The following is a 17,785-nucleotide window of genomic DNA, read 5'->3' on the forward strand; positions in this document are numbered from 1 at the left end:
AACATTTATATTCGGATAATTGGTATGCATGAGCGACTGAGTACTCTAGGTACAGTGACAAATATGAAAATTTGAATTTTTATTAACCTTTGTGTGGGCAGTCGAGTTGGATACCCACATATATAAAACAAAGATAATTATTTAGAAAAGGGGATAGTCCCATTGATTTCGACGATTTTTGAGTGTTGCAGAAATCAACATTTTATACAACTTTTTCCCATACATATAACCATCACTCGGCCTTAATTTCTGAAATTTTTTAAATAATTAGCCACCATTTATTTATTGACGATTTATTACACATCTAAAAGTTTTTTTCGAGGCTCGATTTTAAATGTTTGAAACACAAAATTCTTTTCCTAATTGATGTGAAAATATACTTGTTTTTTTTTTCATGTAAAATACTATTTTTTTAAATATAAATTAAGTGAAAGGGAAGCACGGCGATATCAAGATTATCATAAAATAATATTAATGGCTATCTAATAATTCGCTTTGTGCTCTGTATCTTCGTATCATCCGGTTCATTATGTCTACTAGGTTGTTCAATAAATTTTGTCATTCGATAAAACTTATTGAGCAACCTAGTACTATACTGTTCAATAAGTTTTATCGAACGACGAAACATATCTGACTCATTTCGACCCAGAAATATACAATAATACACGTTCAAACTGATTCAGTTCTTTGTTCTGTTCTGCAGTTCCTTTCGTGGATTTTTACAATTGTGTGCGTATAAATAAGATAAATGGACTTTTCATCGCTCTACCAGAAACAATCATTGTCGTAGAATGTCAAGATAAGCACGTATACGTACGAATGACAGAGACTATTGACTTTATCATAGAAGTATGTATGCATGTATGCATATATGTATATTGTAGTTTCGAGTAACTGTCCTATTCGCATTGTTTAAAACAGTACTTGGAATGTTATAAGGAGGAAAGATTAAGAATATTTAGGGTTTAGGAAAATGAAATTATCGTTAAATTTCGATATATCGGAATAAAATGCATCGGGTATGAGAGTATGTCGGTTGCCCATTAATGGTGAACATTTTGATTGCTTATATAAGCAAGTTAATGGATGAAATTCGATCCTACTTACGCATCATATCTTGTCTTGGACTGTTCACAAGTCAATGGGTAATGAGGATTGAAGAAATATAAACAATGATCGGAATGAATCCTATTTCATGTAGTGGAAAAATTATTTTGTACAAAGGTACTCTACTACTCTGAAATTATCGATCAATTTTACATTAAATTTTCTTCTTGTACTCGCGTAATCTCGAATCCATGCATTTCTGAACGCAGTCAGTGCAATCATTTTCTATTACATTTGTATTCATAGACCCTCCCTATGAAAAATATTACATTTTCACTGTTACTTCGAATTTCGCTTTAATATTCTAGTAAAGTTATTTTGGAAAGTTGTGAATTAAAGAAAGTTAAAAATCTCGATTTTTTTAAACAACTAAGATGATGTTACCGAATACAATAGATTTTAATTTAATAGGTGCTTTCTAATTTACGTCAGTCCCTATTCTTATTTATCCAGTAAAAGAAATGTAATGTCTCCAATGTCTCCTGCAAATAATAATTTGTAATAATAGTTAGACTTAAATGCGAACAATAAACTGTGATATTATTTCTCGTAATTCAATAGTTTGAGATTATAAAGATATTAATGTTTAGGAGAGTATGAAAGTAATTTTCGATTAAAGTAAATTAGGATTTAAAATTGAAAAAATGACAATGTATGAAACTTTCGAGATAATAAAAATTATTCAGAATTAAGTGACTGTGCAAATGAAATTGTATATAATGTCAACAAGTTTGCGTAAACTTTTCATCTTGACGCAAGCTTTACTCGATATTAACAACTTATTGTGTGAAATGTTTTCTAAATTCGAAACAAATTTATTTTAGGTAGAAAATCACATAAAAATTTATCGAAAAATACTTGAAAGATTATTCTTTAGTTTCGTTTATATATACTTAGCCATTATGGTTTGTAACGCGTACAACGCAATATGAAATTGGTACACAAATTCATTATAGAGAATAAAACGCATAATTCTTGTGTCCGTGAGATACATATATAATATCAACTTTTCTCTTTGTTTAGAGATGTCATCGTCAATTAAGTCGTGCGTCCACTGCGCTCTAGTGTATATTACATTTACTGTATTACGTTTTGTGTAGGCCCAAAAGAGTGCTAAATTTTTGTTAGACTATAGAGATTGAGAAATAAAATAAAAAATTTGGTATACTTTATATATGGCACAGAATTCAATAAAATTACGTGTTCACTTGTACGAAGAATTTTGAAACGTATAATTAGTAGTATTGGATAGTATAAAGTTAGACGACGGAATTTGACGTAATATCGTTTGATACTAATACGAGGTTAATGAACTAATAATTCTAAATTTATCCGAAATACGTGGCTAAATCTGTATAGTTTATAAGCACATTAACTGTCACATTATTCACGACTTTATTTTCGATACATCGAGTGTTCCTATAAGATTTATTTTTGACTTTAATAGACAAAAATTATTTTGTCTGTTATTTTAAATGAGAAATTATGAAATTAAATTTGACACAATTAATAATAAACGATATCTAATTAAATTTATACATTAACTTTGAAAAATGATATAATCCGTGATCGATCAAGTGTAAAACCTCCTAACCACAAACGTTAACAAGGTGGTTCACTTGAAATAAAACAACTAAATAAGTTTCTTAATTTTAGAGATACGAAAATATGTTACAGACATAATTTGCACAATTTTAAAATATAAGGCAAAAGAAATTTTTATTTCAAGAATAAAGATACTTTTCAAAATCTTGAGAGGCAGTTTGCTTTGTTTTGATATGAAACCACATAATTTTACCTTTTTCATCTTGTAAATAATATTGACAAATTCTTGAATGTGGTTCAATATGGCTTTAAAATTATCTCAAAATTATTTAATAAAAGGGAGAACATTATTAAATTACCTCGTTTAATTTAGAAAATCATTAGGATGATGTTAGTAATCAATACAAGCATATTTTAAATAAATATTTTTAAATAATTATTTTTTAACAATATGTTTAACACGTTGATTGTCGAAATATTTTAATAAAATATAAACTACGAAGTTATTGAAAATTTCAACATTCTCAGTTTAATTCGGATTATATTTCAATCGACATATATTAATATCTGTTATGTATATTTAAATTTTGCAGATTTGTTTTATTTGCCTACTGAGAAATCATTAATACAGTATTGCGAATTTTTTAGTACGAAAAGGCATGACCTACCAGTAGGTCATATAGCAACTAACGTGTTAAATGTTTCGACCTTATATACTAAGTTAAATTTAGGTTTATGTAATTTGGATCCTCTTTACTAAAAATGTTAATTGATAGAGAAACTGAGAAGAAGGAAGTAAATAGAAAAATGTTAAAATTGTAAAATAAATATACTTATATAAGAGAAAATCGCGATCACACGTGTCCAAATCTAAATGTTGGTCTTAACCTCTTAACTGTACTTTAACAAATCAATAATTTCACGAATGTCTCAACTTTTAATAACATTTATTTTTCACAATAGGTACACCATTCTCAACAAACGGCATTGAAGGAAAGTTTTCAAAATTAAATTTCTTCTCGAGGCCAATATTTGCATTTTGACTCTATTAATTATAATATTCTCTTATAATAATTTCTGTTCTACAAAACTTGATATGAAAATTTCTATTTTCCGCTTATTTATTTCTATTGTTATTGATCTTTTATTTCTTACCTTTTCTTAACGATTAATATTCTTTAAATTATGTTATATTACTGTTGACCATTTTCAATATTGTATTCATACGAAAACATGTCGTTTCGGATAAAGAAGTAAACAAATTTCAAAGCCTCTGGAAGTATCGATACTTAGAAACAAATTTATCCGCATCTGTCCGTTAAAACTATACAAATTATATCGTAAAAGTTTGATTCAGTTGTTCTATTTCGTACTGCGTATGTTTAATTGCCAACGGAAGTTGTTTCTTTCGAAATTATCTCGAAGTAAGAAGAAAGTAAAGTAAACGTTCGATCGTTTTTAACAAGAAAAGGGAGCGAGGCGGTAAAATTACCATCGCGTGTTGTCTGAGCAAAGTTATTTCTTTTTACAAGCAGCAGTAAACGACTTCCTCGTACACAATTGATTAGTCAGTTGAGAGGTTTAATTGGCCCAAGTGCCGCGACTAGCGCAAGGACACGCAGCCTCATCTAGTTCTACCGACTAAACATTTTTCTAGCTGAAAGAGTGTCCGTCGTGTACACGCGCATACGTGTGTCCTGAGCGATAGCAATTTATAAACTAAACCGTGGAATTTTTTACCACTGTACGGCAAGATGAATAGGCGGCACAACAATCGCGCAATCTGGGTACCCTTATCGCGGAATGTAAATGAGCAATCGAAGTCACCGCGAACGAATTTACGATTTAATATTTCAATATCAACAATACAGCGTCAGCGTGTAACACGTTCGGTTTACATTTCAAAATGTCTAAGATACAACCTGGAATCGCAATCAGACACGTGTTCTGTTTTTCACGTGCGAATATTCGATTCTTTGGTTTACTAGCGAAAAGGGATATCTTTTATATTCATTAGTCGATTTCAGAATCTTGGAAATGAAATGAACTTTACAATTAAATACCACAGATTCTTTCAATCTTCGTATCTACACGTTGCAATTTATTACAATCACTGTAAATTTTCACCCATTTTTACTTTTCTCGGGTAAAGAACAATATTATTTACATATACATTGTATCAAATTCTTCAATTGTTAACTTTTACTAAATTTAATTAGATATCTTACCAGCATGCAAACTGTTACTATGGAAAACTGGAAATATCGTAACGTATTGCCTAACGAATTAATATTTGTGAAAAATAATGTATTACGGTAAATTTAAATAAGATTAGGTTTTGATAATAACATTTTCAATTACATCTAATCTGTATTTTATATATTATTTTATTCTAAAATGACAATTTTATTGTTTTCTATATCTATGTAGAAAAAATGTTTAAATTAGACTTTTTTTTTTAAATAATGTTTTGTATTTGGTTTGAATTTGGATATGTAGTTTTTCGACATATTTAATCGCATCTGGAAGAATTTTCACAACGATCGACAAGTAGATTTAGTAACAATACTACAAAAATAGTTTCATTGGACGACTTCATTGAAATAATTAATTTTAAATTCAATTCAGCAGAAGTGAATAACGAGCATTCAAAATTATTACGATAGAGAGACTGCAACATTGCTAAAATAATTCGTGAAGCACGAAGTTCTCATTCATTTATACTATCAGAAGAAGTGTTTATTTGTATTAAAAGAATCTACTAGGTTGTTTAATAAGTTTTGTCGTTTTTTCCATTGTAAAAAAATACTATGACACTTCAACTTCTTTGAATAACTGTAAATATACGAACGAGTCGACAGATCTACATGAAACTTCACACATGTTCATCAAACAGTATTAACATCTTTAGAAAAATAAAACGACGAGCCTAATAGCTCCATTTCTTATCGAACGACAAAACTTATTGAGCAACATATTATTCCTACAGGTAAAAATCCAAAATTATACAATTTAAAAACTTGTTAATCTCATAATCGGATATGACAGGTTACGAAGAACAACCAACAACCATGGTTTTCACTGAGCAACACTAATTTGAACGTCTTCAGCAACAAGTGCCATTGACAATAAATGAGTTTCTAATATTTTATTGACCATGTTATAAAAAATATTTATTATAAAGGTCACCACTAATTTTTGTCCGAGACTCTTAGTAAATATCATACGGTTAATTTTAAAGTATCAACCCTTTTAAAATTTGATCTGTAAAGGGGATATATAGAACTGCATTTATAATTTTTGTCAAATTTTTAAGTTTCCTCCAATTATTACAAACAACAGTCACCCAAGGACATAAAATGTAATTAGATTAAATCTTATTAAAAGAGTCTGAAATTACTCTAAACGTTAAATTGAACAAAAGTCGGTCTAAGTTCGCTTAGAATCACGTTTTCGAAGTACCATGTTGAGCTTAGATGCTTGTCCCTGAGGCGTACACTCAATGCACTTCCGTGCATCTGTGATAGATAGTATATATAGATTCTATGTTTATGTATACCTTCTAAGGAAAGGATCTCAAGTGGTCAACTTCGATTATTATATGCTTTTGTTCACAATGATAGTATTGATATATATATTATAGGTTCCTAATAATATATACAAAATATTAAGCGTAGATACTCGATAATTTTAAAGATACAAACAATTAAAGTTACGTATCTTGGGTATTTACTGAAAACTCAAAGCAGTATCATCGAAGTAGCTTTGGCATCGTAAGATGATTTTAATTTATGATTTTATCAAGGCAACAAAATACACGATAGGGAATGATAATTGTCGTCCATCCAGTCAAAGCACAAAAATTGGTCCTAGAACCTTTTGGTATCAGTCGCGCAATCATTCTACGATGCCAAACCTAGATACTTCAATGATATTGCTTCGAATTTGTAGCATATACCGACGGTATGCAACTTTAATTGTTTATATCATTACAATTATCAAGTACTTAATTATTTTACACATGTGGTTAAAGCCCTATATAAACTATCGTTCTGCAAAATTTAGGATTCATCAAATGCACATTATAATCAAAGTTGACCATTTGGGAACCTTCGTTTGTTAGAGACAAATGTCTCAGTAAGTTCTACGAGGTTTATGCGAACAAAGAAAGAAAACAAAACATGAAAACATCGTTCATAGAAAGAACTATGTTTATAGAAGCTTATAGTGTTGTCGTTGATTTACATTTTAAAAATAATTACACACTTTTATTGTATTATAAATGTTCCATATACAGGGTATTAATCGAACACAAATTAAAAAGTGATTTTGTATTTTGCAAATTAAGACTTTATTGTCGAAGTGTAAGCAATTAATGTGTTTACACTTGTTCTCTCATGTGTGCGTGCATGTGAAGCCGTGACTGGGAGATACACTAGAAAACTTTAACTGCTACTATAATAGGTTGTTCAATAAACTTTGTCGTTCGATAAAACTTATTGAATAATACTGTTCAATGTAGTATTGTTCAATGTAGTACTATTCAATGTAATACTGTTCAATGTAGTACTGTTCAATGTAGTACTATTCAATGCAATACTGTTCAATGTAGTACTGTTCAATTTAGTACTCTTTAATGTAATACTGTTTAATTTAGTACTGTTTAATTTAGTACTGTTCAATGTAGTACTGTTCAATAAATTTTATCGAACGACACAACTTATTGAGCAACCTAGTACTATACTGTTCAATAAGTTTTATCGTACGACATAACTTATTGAACAACCTAGTACCTCGGTAACAAAGCTTCCATGGCAACACGATAAACAATGCTTCAATTTCTTTTTACCCGAGGATCTTTTTTTTATATTTGTTCGCTTAACCGTTATTCTTTGTCTATACTCCAAAACAACAGTACACCTACTAATTGTACACAATATTATAAATACGTGTAAATAACAATGCACATCGTATCTTAAAACTAAACATTTTGTTTTGCCACGAGAGGGAGGGGAGAGAAAAGGAAGGAAAACTTTTTCAAATTATATTCGTCTAAATGACATATATTGAATGATTCGGAAACTTTTGCTTCGCGTTTCCCCTTTTTCGATCCGGGGACAGTGTCAACGAAACCGATAAAAGTGTTCCGTCCGCGTGAAATCACGAGCAACGTACATCCAAAGTCGGTGATTTAGGTGGGGTGAACGTAATCGAATGAAACTACAGCTGAGCCTGGTCAGCTTCGTCGCTAAATCAATTTATCGGTTGCATCACGAGTCGAGCCCGCCTCCCTCGTGATCGCGTCACATTCCGAGACCGAAATTGATGATGTTTATTCCGGTTCCCAAGGGAATTCGGGTTGCTTGCGCGCGGGTGTCGAAATCTTGTACCGTGTTCGCGTTTAAATATTTGCCTGCCGAATGGCGGCAGGATTTGTTTGTCACCGCTTCCGATGTTGTCCAAGCTTTGCGTCGCGTTTCTCTCGCGTTTCGTTTCCTGGAACACGACGCTAGCCGATTCCGAGCTTCAACACGAGGCCGGTCGACGCGCGCTGAACACTCCATGCCACGCAAGATTCTGCTCAATTGTGTACACGACTTTAAAGAACCCACGACGGATATATAAATGTCGCACGATCTGCTGCACGATGTTCTTAAGCGATCCGTGGCCGTCGCGAATCGCACGCGTCTTACAGCGTCGTGCACACGCTCTCGTCGTCGAGAAGCTCGAGCACTCTGGCCGGCCAAGGATCGCCGGGAGGATTACCAACGAAGAAACAAGGAAGGGGTACTGAACGAAGATCGATGACGACCAGAAATTTGGAAAAAATGCTCAGGCTCACCACATTGTCCAGGGTCCGTCCTTCACGGTATTGAATAGTTTAAAGCAAACGAGAATCGGTTTTTTCGTCGATCTCTATCGAGATTTTGGTCTCTTTTAAAGGAGTAGCGGTGGAACAAGTATAGTGCGCGATGTATAGCAAGAGTTTAAGTGTCCACGATTGTACACTCTCGCGTAACACTGTCGTACAATATTAATTTTTCTAGTGCTTTGAAGATATTACAGGATACATGGATACATTAGCTTTTATTTAACTTCGAGGTTTCGTTTTCTTGTACTTGCTCTATAAGAGAAGCTTGTCTTTGGCTACGATCTTTGATCGGAGAGCTTGATCGAGCTTCCGTAGCAAAAAGTGGAATACAATCATCGTATCAGTGAAATCGCTCGATAGATTTGCGAATCTACGAACTCGACTTCACTCGTTTCTCATTCTTACTTGCATCATTGCAGCTGCACCATTTACCTAGTAATCTCCGTTTCGGATAATCTTACATCGATACGTTGTCATTCGATTTCCAATTTCTCGAAACGGAACAGTTCGCGAGGGAATTCTGGCAGCCGCGAAACTGCTAAATATAATCGTAATTGCATTATCGCTTCTACTTTTGCTAGAAATTTTCGATCGCCGAGCGACGACCATAGTTCTCCGTGCACTCGTCTGGTAAGTATTGTTCTCGATTGTGAGCTCGTCGATGAAAGAAAGAATGCCATGCAGAAGGCCGAAGACGATCGCATCAAGATCACGACGCATCATTTTCGCATCAGTATCGAGGAAGAGGGAGACAAAGAGAGAAACAAAGACAACCTAACAGCCAGAGAAACAGTGGAAGCAGATACTGCTTCGACGGATAGAAGAATATCTATCACGATAGAGGCCGATTCCGGTGTAACGATAACCGGTGGTCAAGTTTCGGAGAACCCGAGCCTTTCGAATCTGCTTGATCGTGGAAATGCGAGGGAAATGGAGGAATGTCGAATTTCGACCGAGACTGCACCTTCGGAGAGCAGAGAAATCGAAACGAAACGCGATCCTGCATCCGAAAGATCCGCTGCGCGTAAAGAAGACAACGACGAATTCGAACAGAAGATCGTGGACGATGTTAAAACGTCCGGTGGAATTCCTAGACGTCCAGTACCCGGTGATCCGGAAAGCAAGGAAATCGACGAAATTAAAGCGTCGTCGATGTTCCTCGAAGACCCCGAGAAACGCGACCAAACGGAAAATAAGGTTCGGGGCAGCGAGCTCGGGGGACAAATGCGAACATCGTACGAATATCCGACGGTAACTGCTGGAAATGAAAGCTTAACGGCGTCGATGACGAACGTGCAGCAGAATTTGGCTACGATCCACGAGAATTTCGGTGTACTCTGTTCCACGAAGTATTCGGTCGGTGCTGTCGCGAACCAAAAGGTAAATTTGATTAAGAAGTACGACCGCGGGCCAAACTCGAGTTTCGTTGCTTCGTTCGAAGTAGCAAACTATGCTCACCACGCGACGAGCAAGGATCGCGAACAGGTCCCCGTGACCGGTGATGAAACTCCGCAATCCTCGAACCCGGTTAACACCGATGAACCCGAGAAGAATACACGGAACACGACCGAAAGAAATTTGCTCAGTTTACCGAGAACGTCTCGTTCGATAGCCAACGTCGAAGAACAGTTCGAAGAGATCCAACATCTACGACAATCGACGATACTACTTCCTCGTTCTAACAACCAATCGGACGGTGTTCCTCGAATCTTGGGCTCTCCGTTGTTTCTCAGACGATGTACCAAAGCTGCGTGTACCACCGTTTCGAATACCAATGTAATGACTACCGTTCAGGGACAAGAGGATTCGTTGAAACTGTGGCAAGATTCAACCGATAGACCCGCGATACCGGGCATCGAAGACCCTCGAGGTGTCGAAGAGACAAGGACGAGAAGAAGATTGACTTTACCTATTACGAGCGTCGATCAGATTTCGAAAGAGACGACCAAAACGCCTACTTACGAAGACGTGTTATCGGGAACGGTGGTAAATCCGATCAGACGATCCAGTATCGCGAACGCGGCAATCTGTTCGAGTTTGGCTACGAGTTTGGTCAGCGCGTGTCCAGGTATTCCGAACTATTTGTTACCCACCAGAGAAGAGAACGTTTCGACACCGTCCACGATCAACGAGAATGGTGTTAAAAGTGGAGCAGTAAGTGGACGTAGGTTGAAACTACCCTTCCTTCGTCTTCACATACCGGAACATCATCCGTCCAGCGGTTGGGACGAGAACAACGACGACGACGACGACCGCGAGGATCATCATTCCTATCACCACCACCACCATCACCATCACCATCATCACGTATTCCCGTATTTTCATGTACCCACCATCACCTTCACCTCGTCGGCCACCGATAACGAATCCGGACGCAAGTTCAACTTTGGAATTCGCAGACACTCGCAGACGGTTAGTCGCCACGTGGGTGTCTTCGACCTAATCTGGTCCAGCTTTTTCGATTAACGAGTGCGTTGTTGTTATTGTTGTTGTTGTTGTGGTGGTTTCGTTTTATTAACCAGCCTGCTGACTATCTTGTCCACCAACCGGAGACCCGCTGCGATGAACAACGGTGTCCAAGCATACGGTCGATCGCCGCCTTTGTTGTTCTTTGTTTATCGAGTAAGTACACACTCTGACGGAAATTATTCGCAGGGAAAACGAAATATTCGACGCGATTGTTACGCAGAATGGTGATCCAGCTAAAATAGAATACTCGAACAAATTTTTTAGTCTCGAGGATACAAGGAAGTGTCAATAACGACGAAACGTTCATATTTTCGAAAGAATGTTCTATTCGAGGACCCTATAGTTTCAGAGTTTTGAAGATCAACTGGTCTTTGTAACGAACGACGTATTTTCGTTCTTCTTCGTCTTGTAATTGACATTGAATCTTTAGATGATCTTGAATTAAGAAAATTAAATAACGGGGAGTGGATTATTGAATTGCTTTATTTAATTTTGTAAATGTTCAAATTCGTTCAACAGCTATACGTTCTCCGCGACGAACAACAGACTTATCGTGTTCATTCGAACGCTTCCGGTGTAAGCACAGCATGAGTAATTTGTTTGTTCGTTGTTTCGTGCAAATGTCTTTGAATTTTCGCGCAAGAAGAAATCCTTGCGTTGCATTTATATCGAATGTTAGAGAATTTTCAATTGTTTCAAGGACACTTGTGTGGAGTGAAAAGAAAACATGTATCTCATTATGTTAAAAAATACAAGCTCATCTTCGAAACTCTGAAAGTATTTACCTTGAACAAAATTCCTTTTGCAGCATATATTCGTCTTTTAAAATTAAGTAAATTATATATGTATGACATTTTTCTTTCGTATCTTTAAAACTAGAAAAAGTATTCAGATTCTCTTTTAGGTGGAGCACCTTGTATATAAAGTATTGACATAATAATGTTAGAGTGCTAATAAGTGCCTAACAGTTTCCTTGTTAATGAAACACGTAAGCAAACATGAAAGAGGGAAAAGTTTTACTATTTATTATGGGAGTTACGATGGCTCGAATGGTTACGTATAGTGTCAGACGAGAGTAGGTAAATATTGGCGTAACATAGTTTACAGGATGTAAATGCTTATACATGAGAAAAGAATTTAATTGCAGAGTTTATTTTTTTCGCAAACCTTTCGTTTACACGCCTTAATTTCTTATACGACAAGAAACTGCAACAAAAGTACTTTTTGATCATCGTTGTTGTTAGAACCGATGCACCATGTTTTAAAAAGAGTTTGAAAAATGTTCTTTTATAGAAACAAATTGCTTCTCGCTAATAGGACGTTTCGTTCTAGGTTCTACACGTTTTCGATAAGATTTGTTCAGCAACTTTAGGCTTAAACGCACTTTCTTGCAATCGACTATATAAGTGACTCCAATATATGAAGTCATTTGTTTAATTTAATTCACGGGAAACAGGTTTAATCGTTCAATTGTCTAGAGTATTATTGTCTAAATATTATAAATTATATATCATATTAATGTAACATTCATTCTATAGAACGTGAATAAAAATAATTATTACAATTATCGGTCGCTGTAACGTATTCGTGACTTCACTTTATCGATTAGTACTATATATACTCACTGTCTACTCAGCTGATAGTACGTTTATTTGGATTTAGCTGTTATTTTGTATGTCTATTGTAGCGCATGCGTGTACGTGTGTCTGACTCGAAAATACAAAGTCTTGATTATAAAGTGAGTCACTTCAGAAAAATGTCTCGAGATCGTTTCAAATTATTCGATACTAGATTTTCAAGTACAGTTTTGAATTTATTTACATCGATTCGCGTAGATTGATCCAAATTTCATGCACCTAAATTAGCAGTTCTATAATGTTCTGTAAGAAATGCTTTTGGATACCATGAGACAGTATGTGTAGATTTTCTTTAAAAAATTCGCGATAATATCATAACGTATACAAAGAAATGAAATTCGCATTAATTTTACTTTATTCGATTGTATCAAATATGTAGCAATAATATTTAAATACTCATAAGACGTTGAATTATAAAGTTCTTAATAAAAAGACAGTTTAGAAGATTTCGTTGCACTGTTTATCAAACACCCAAGGCATACCTCACTTTTATTAGGAAACCATTTATTATCGTAAGAAAACACTTTTTAAAAGTTGATTCATTTAGTTGGTTCTAACAACCATTATTAAAATATTTTATTACTGTTTCATGTTGTTGTGCAATAAATTAGGATACGTAGAATTAACGTTACGAAAAAAATAACTCAGGAACTCCATTTCTTTTGTAATTTTAAGTGTTTGTATCGTAAAAATTATGTTAGAGCAATACTCTCGTCCAGCATTGTGTACCCCGATGATAAAAACAAACGTATGGTCTTTAGAACTTCCTTTCTAAACTATTAATTTCTATCGATTCAATTTATTAATGTGAATTTCAATAATCGGTTAGGATATTTTAGGCACGCTTTCAAGCAGTGATTTGATCGAGATACCGTATTCAACCGAGTCGGACATCTGTCCTTTTTAATTAGAGATTTCAGAGATATGAGTTTACGCAGAAAACGTGGTTTAATAAATGAGGATAAATTACTTGCTCAGGAATAAGCATTCGGCGTAACTGACTTACGTCGATGTTCGTTACAAGCATTCAGTTCTTATTAATTGAACAAAAATACTTTAACAATATCACGGTCAATAGGTGTCCCTAAATAAGTGGAAAATATTTTACACATTAATTCAGCACCTAAAAACAATGAAAAAAGTTTATATAAACATATATTATATGTAAATAATAGTACTCCGGCAAACGAAGCTGATACTATTTATCTGTTCCACTATTTACAAAACAATGTCTGCTCGGTGAGTTGCATAGTTCAGTTTATCTTTCCGATAAGATCGATGCGTGCCAAATTGCTACGATGTGGCTTACATATGTTCGCAACGTCCATTGAAAGTGTTGAAACATTCTGGTACAGAATTGAACAAGCACTTTAACAAATTTGAGAAATAACGAGAAGCGTTAGAAGACTAATTACATCGATAACAAAACGTCTTTGTGCATATGTTGAAACGCATAATAACCATTTCGAGTCTCTCCTGCAAAAGTAAACACGTACAAAATGAAAGAACATAAAATTCGCTGTATTTTGTAAACAAGGTGAAGTAATACATATATATTTATATAAACTTTTTCGTTGTCTTTAGATGCTGAATCAAAACGTAAAATATTTCTTACTTATTCAGAGACACCCTGTATATGATTATGTATAAACTATTGCAAATACATTTGTCTTTCTTCACTTGTACTTTATGTTTAGCGTACGCACATTCTTCGATACTCTATAAATAATTGTATTTTAAATTTGTTATCACAATTGAGTCAAAGTCTGCTACAAATTGTAAGTTTGTGACATTCTTTTAACGAGTTAAAGTAAAATTTTTTTATTCAATACAGTAGCGTATGTGAAATTTCTTATAAGATTTAAAGATCTGTTAATTCCTCGATAAAATTTACAAATTTGAATCATTATTCATTGATTGATTTTACTGAAAATTAAATCAGGTCTTGTTACAAGAACAATATAAAACCGAAATATAAAGTTTCATTGAAATCCATTTAGTAATTGTGTTAGTATTTAGGTAAACATACGTACTGTAGAAAGATGAGATGTTGGTACACTATCCATAAGCTGAAACGGCATAGAGTTAGAGGGAATCGTTTGTTCGTAACATTACAATGACACCATTATCCATATATATTGTCGTTATTGGCCGAGTTCATATCTATAGTCCATCCAAAGAGACGAGACAGCAATGTTTACATTCATGACTGCGTGATCAGTTAAATGTTCTGCAGCTACTGGTCTTTTTTCTTCAGCTCCAGAAACGACTTTTACTCAATAATAAAGGGCTCTTTGAACGATTTAAAAGAACGTTTGTAATTTACATTGCACGTCTTCTTTCGAGGCTCTTGACTCAATTCGAATCATTTGATTTCCCTCAAATTGTTTAATTTATTCGAACGGTTCAAATAAATCAGAAATCTAACATTATTCGGTTAGTAGTAGTAGTAGTAGTAGTAGTAGTAGTAGTAGTAGTAGTAGTAGTAGTAGTGATAATAGTAGTAATAGTAGTTCAAACAGCGGTTGGGAATAAACTTTTAATAAAAAAGATTATTATTTTTAACTTATCTCATTATATCCATTATTATCCTATAATCATTATATTTTCTTAAGAAGTAATTGTTCAAAAAAATAATTTTTTTTATCACATATACCGTTAATTATACAAGTAATTTAATAGTACATATAATAATTTAAATTACAAAAAAAGAAAAATAAATAAAATTTAGAAAAAATGTTTATTTGGTCCGAGTATTGTGAAATTGATCCTGATCTGATTACGGCTCTTATCACATGCACTCATTGCAATCGGTACCTCGTCTCGTTGAACGAACTATAAAAGACCATCGCGTAACGAAGAGGGCAAACGAAATAGATCGCGACAGGCTGAAATACAACTATAGTGAGTGACACTGACGTAGACATATCTCTCTTTATCATGGTAGGTGTGTCGCCACGGATAGTTTATTTTCATTTATAAACAAAGGTGAAAAGTGAAATTAAATTTGTTCGACGACGTTCACAGGAAAATTGCTACGTAGAAACTGTTATTTTAGTATTGTCAGAAACCTTTGATACGTCATTTGTTTATCCCAATCAGGATGGTCAGATCGAATTCCCTAAATCCCTGATTGGTAGGAGTGGGACAGCCCTCACCGTACTACCTTCTCCCACTACTACGAGTCAGGGATTTAGGAAATCCGATCTGACCAACTCGATCATAATCATTCTTCAAGCTTAATAAGAAAAAATTCCTTTACATTGAAAAGTATAAGATAACATCTTAAATTTTTTCGGTAAAAAGCAGTCACTCTTTGAGCATTGAGTAGAATAACAATTCTTTTTCAATAGTCAAAATGCCATTGGGAGATGTTAAAATGTGTTTTTCCATAAACAACACTTTTTGGAAGTTTATCTCGAATACGATACTTTCTTTCCTTGAACGTCGGAAAGTTTGTCGGTAATAAAGCAACAACAAAAGAAACTGGAAACTAAAAAGATTAAACTTTTGTATGCTTTTATCAACATTATTTTATTATTTTATTTATTGCTTTGTATTCTGCTTCTATTACAAGGAATTAAAAAAAAAAAAAAACAAATTTTAATGGACTTTTCATATGCAATCAATCAGCTTTACCTGAAAACCAAGTAATAAGTGATATTTTTTAATAATATTCTCTAAAAAAATTAGTTAGTTTATCATTCAATAAAACTAATTTTGTTTTATCATAATCATCTACATAAGAATAAAGTTTACAGTAAAAAATATAAAACTATTTAAATTATACAAAGATTTTTTTGAAAAATATATTTAAAAAACAATAACCCAATTGTTGTAAAGATAAAGTTTGAGAAACCCTGTCTATTCTGTTTTAGGCTTTTCTTAATGGATTTATTTAATTATAGTTTTTGTGCTGTTACGATACTGTTTGTTTTTTAAAATTTAAAGGTCCGTATCTTTCTTGGAAAATTTTCCAAACGAGAAATATTTGCACATAGTGTAATTGTATTTTTCTTTTTTTCTTTGTTTTATTGCTCGACTTAGATAAAAGATAACCGAGGAACTTAACCGAGCCATAAAACGATAATTAAAGCTTTATCCTATATACAGATAAGTGAAAATTACTTCTGGAAAGATAAAACTAAATCAGTATATGAGAATGAAAAATGACTTATTTTTATCTCATTTTAAGAAATTTTATTCTGCGAATATTGTTTAACCGATATTCGAAAAAACTAATTAAATTATTACATTTTTTTTTTTCTTTATGCCGATAAGTGACATAAGTCAATATGTAACAGTGCTTCTTTTCATATTATTATTATATAAATCGATGTAACATAAAATAATTGATCTTTTATTTAGGTCACTTATAATCATTGCCATAAAAGATCTCCCTTGACTTTAAAACTTTGAACCGAAATTTTTATTTTTTCAACTTTTCGGTTAATCACCATTCTCGTTTCTAGATGCTCAATTGGTAGTTAAGTTGAGTTGAATGTGCATACTCTAAAAATTATGACCGTCGTAAGCAAGTTGACATTATTTATTGTGTCGACACTAAGTATTTCCGCTGTTAATAATACAAAAAAATGTTTTCGGAAAATATCTGTTTCGAGGTTACCAATAATATAATAACCAAACATCTTATCTCAGGGTCACCTTTCTCGAAATTTCAAAATCATTTTTAATTCATGGATCGAAAGAAACGATTAACTTTTATTTGTTTAAATTCTGATAAAACCTTATTTTTTTTTGTTTAAACTATCCATTCTTGTGGTATTCTTATGAAAAAACTTTGTACTTATCGTTAGAACTTTTAGAATTTGCGCAATATATTTTTTATGCAAATGATTACTTTAAAGCGTTTCATATAAAAAAGTAATAAATCACTAAATAGTATTCGATTCTGACAAAACCGAAAAAATGGAGTAGCAAATCTTTTTTGCCATCGATAAACAAGATATCTGTCGTATAAGAGTTTCCATTTTTATTTTGTATAAATTCTAATTCAACTAAAACGTTTGTTTATCTGTTCGTTTTTGTAATGTGAGAGCTTTTTTAAAAAAAACTTCCATTCAAACTGTTTAAGGGCGTCTGTTGAGTTATATAACTTCTTCGAAAGGTAATGGTACTGATGGTGGTGGTTTAA

The 17,785-nt window shown here is 33.3% G+C and overlaps 1 protein-coding gene and 1 long non-coding RNA gene across 8 annotated transcripts in view; one reads left to right on the top strand and one right to left on the bottom strand.

Moving 5' to 3' along the window:
* Positions 1-17,785, top strand: part of Arms (Ankyrin repeat-rich membrane spanning) — a 66,760-nt gene that overhangs the window by 29,008 nt on the left and 19,967 nt on the right. Inside the window, exons 1-2 of one of the 5 annotated variants that reach the window (XM_076317182.1) lie at positions 7,548-8,521; positions 9,106-10,936. The exons of 1 other annotated variant lie outside the window; for it this stretch is intronic. In XM_076317182.1, coding sequence (XP_076173297.1) covers positions 8,457-8,521; positions 9,106-10,936 — 1,896 coding nt within the window. In that variant the 5' untranslated portion in view covers positions 7,548-8,456. Of the gene's footprint in view, positions 1-7,547; positions 8,522-9,105; positions 10,937-11,046; positions 11,147-17,785 lie in introns of those variants that run through there. 3 more of the 5 variants (XM_076317183.1, XM_076317184.1, XM_076317187.1) reach the window with 3 other exon arrangements.
* The window catches only part of LOC143149615 (uncharacterized), a 49,048-nt gene that overhangs the window by 12,373 nt on the left and 18,890 nt on the right, over positions 1-17,785 (bottom strand). The window lies entirely within an intron of this gene.

The sequence above is a fragment of the Ptiloglossa arizonensis genome, chromosome 7 (genome assembly GCF_051014685.1).
Source record: "Ptiloglossa arizonensis isolate GNS036 chromosome 7, iyPtiAriz1_principal, whole genome shotgun sequence".
NCBI classification, from domain to species: domain Eukaryota; kingdom Metazoa; phylum Arthropoda; class Insecta; order Hymenoptera; family Colletidae; genus Ptiloglossa; species Ptiloglossa arizonensis.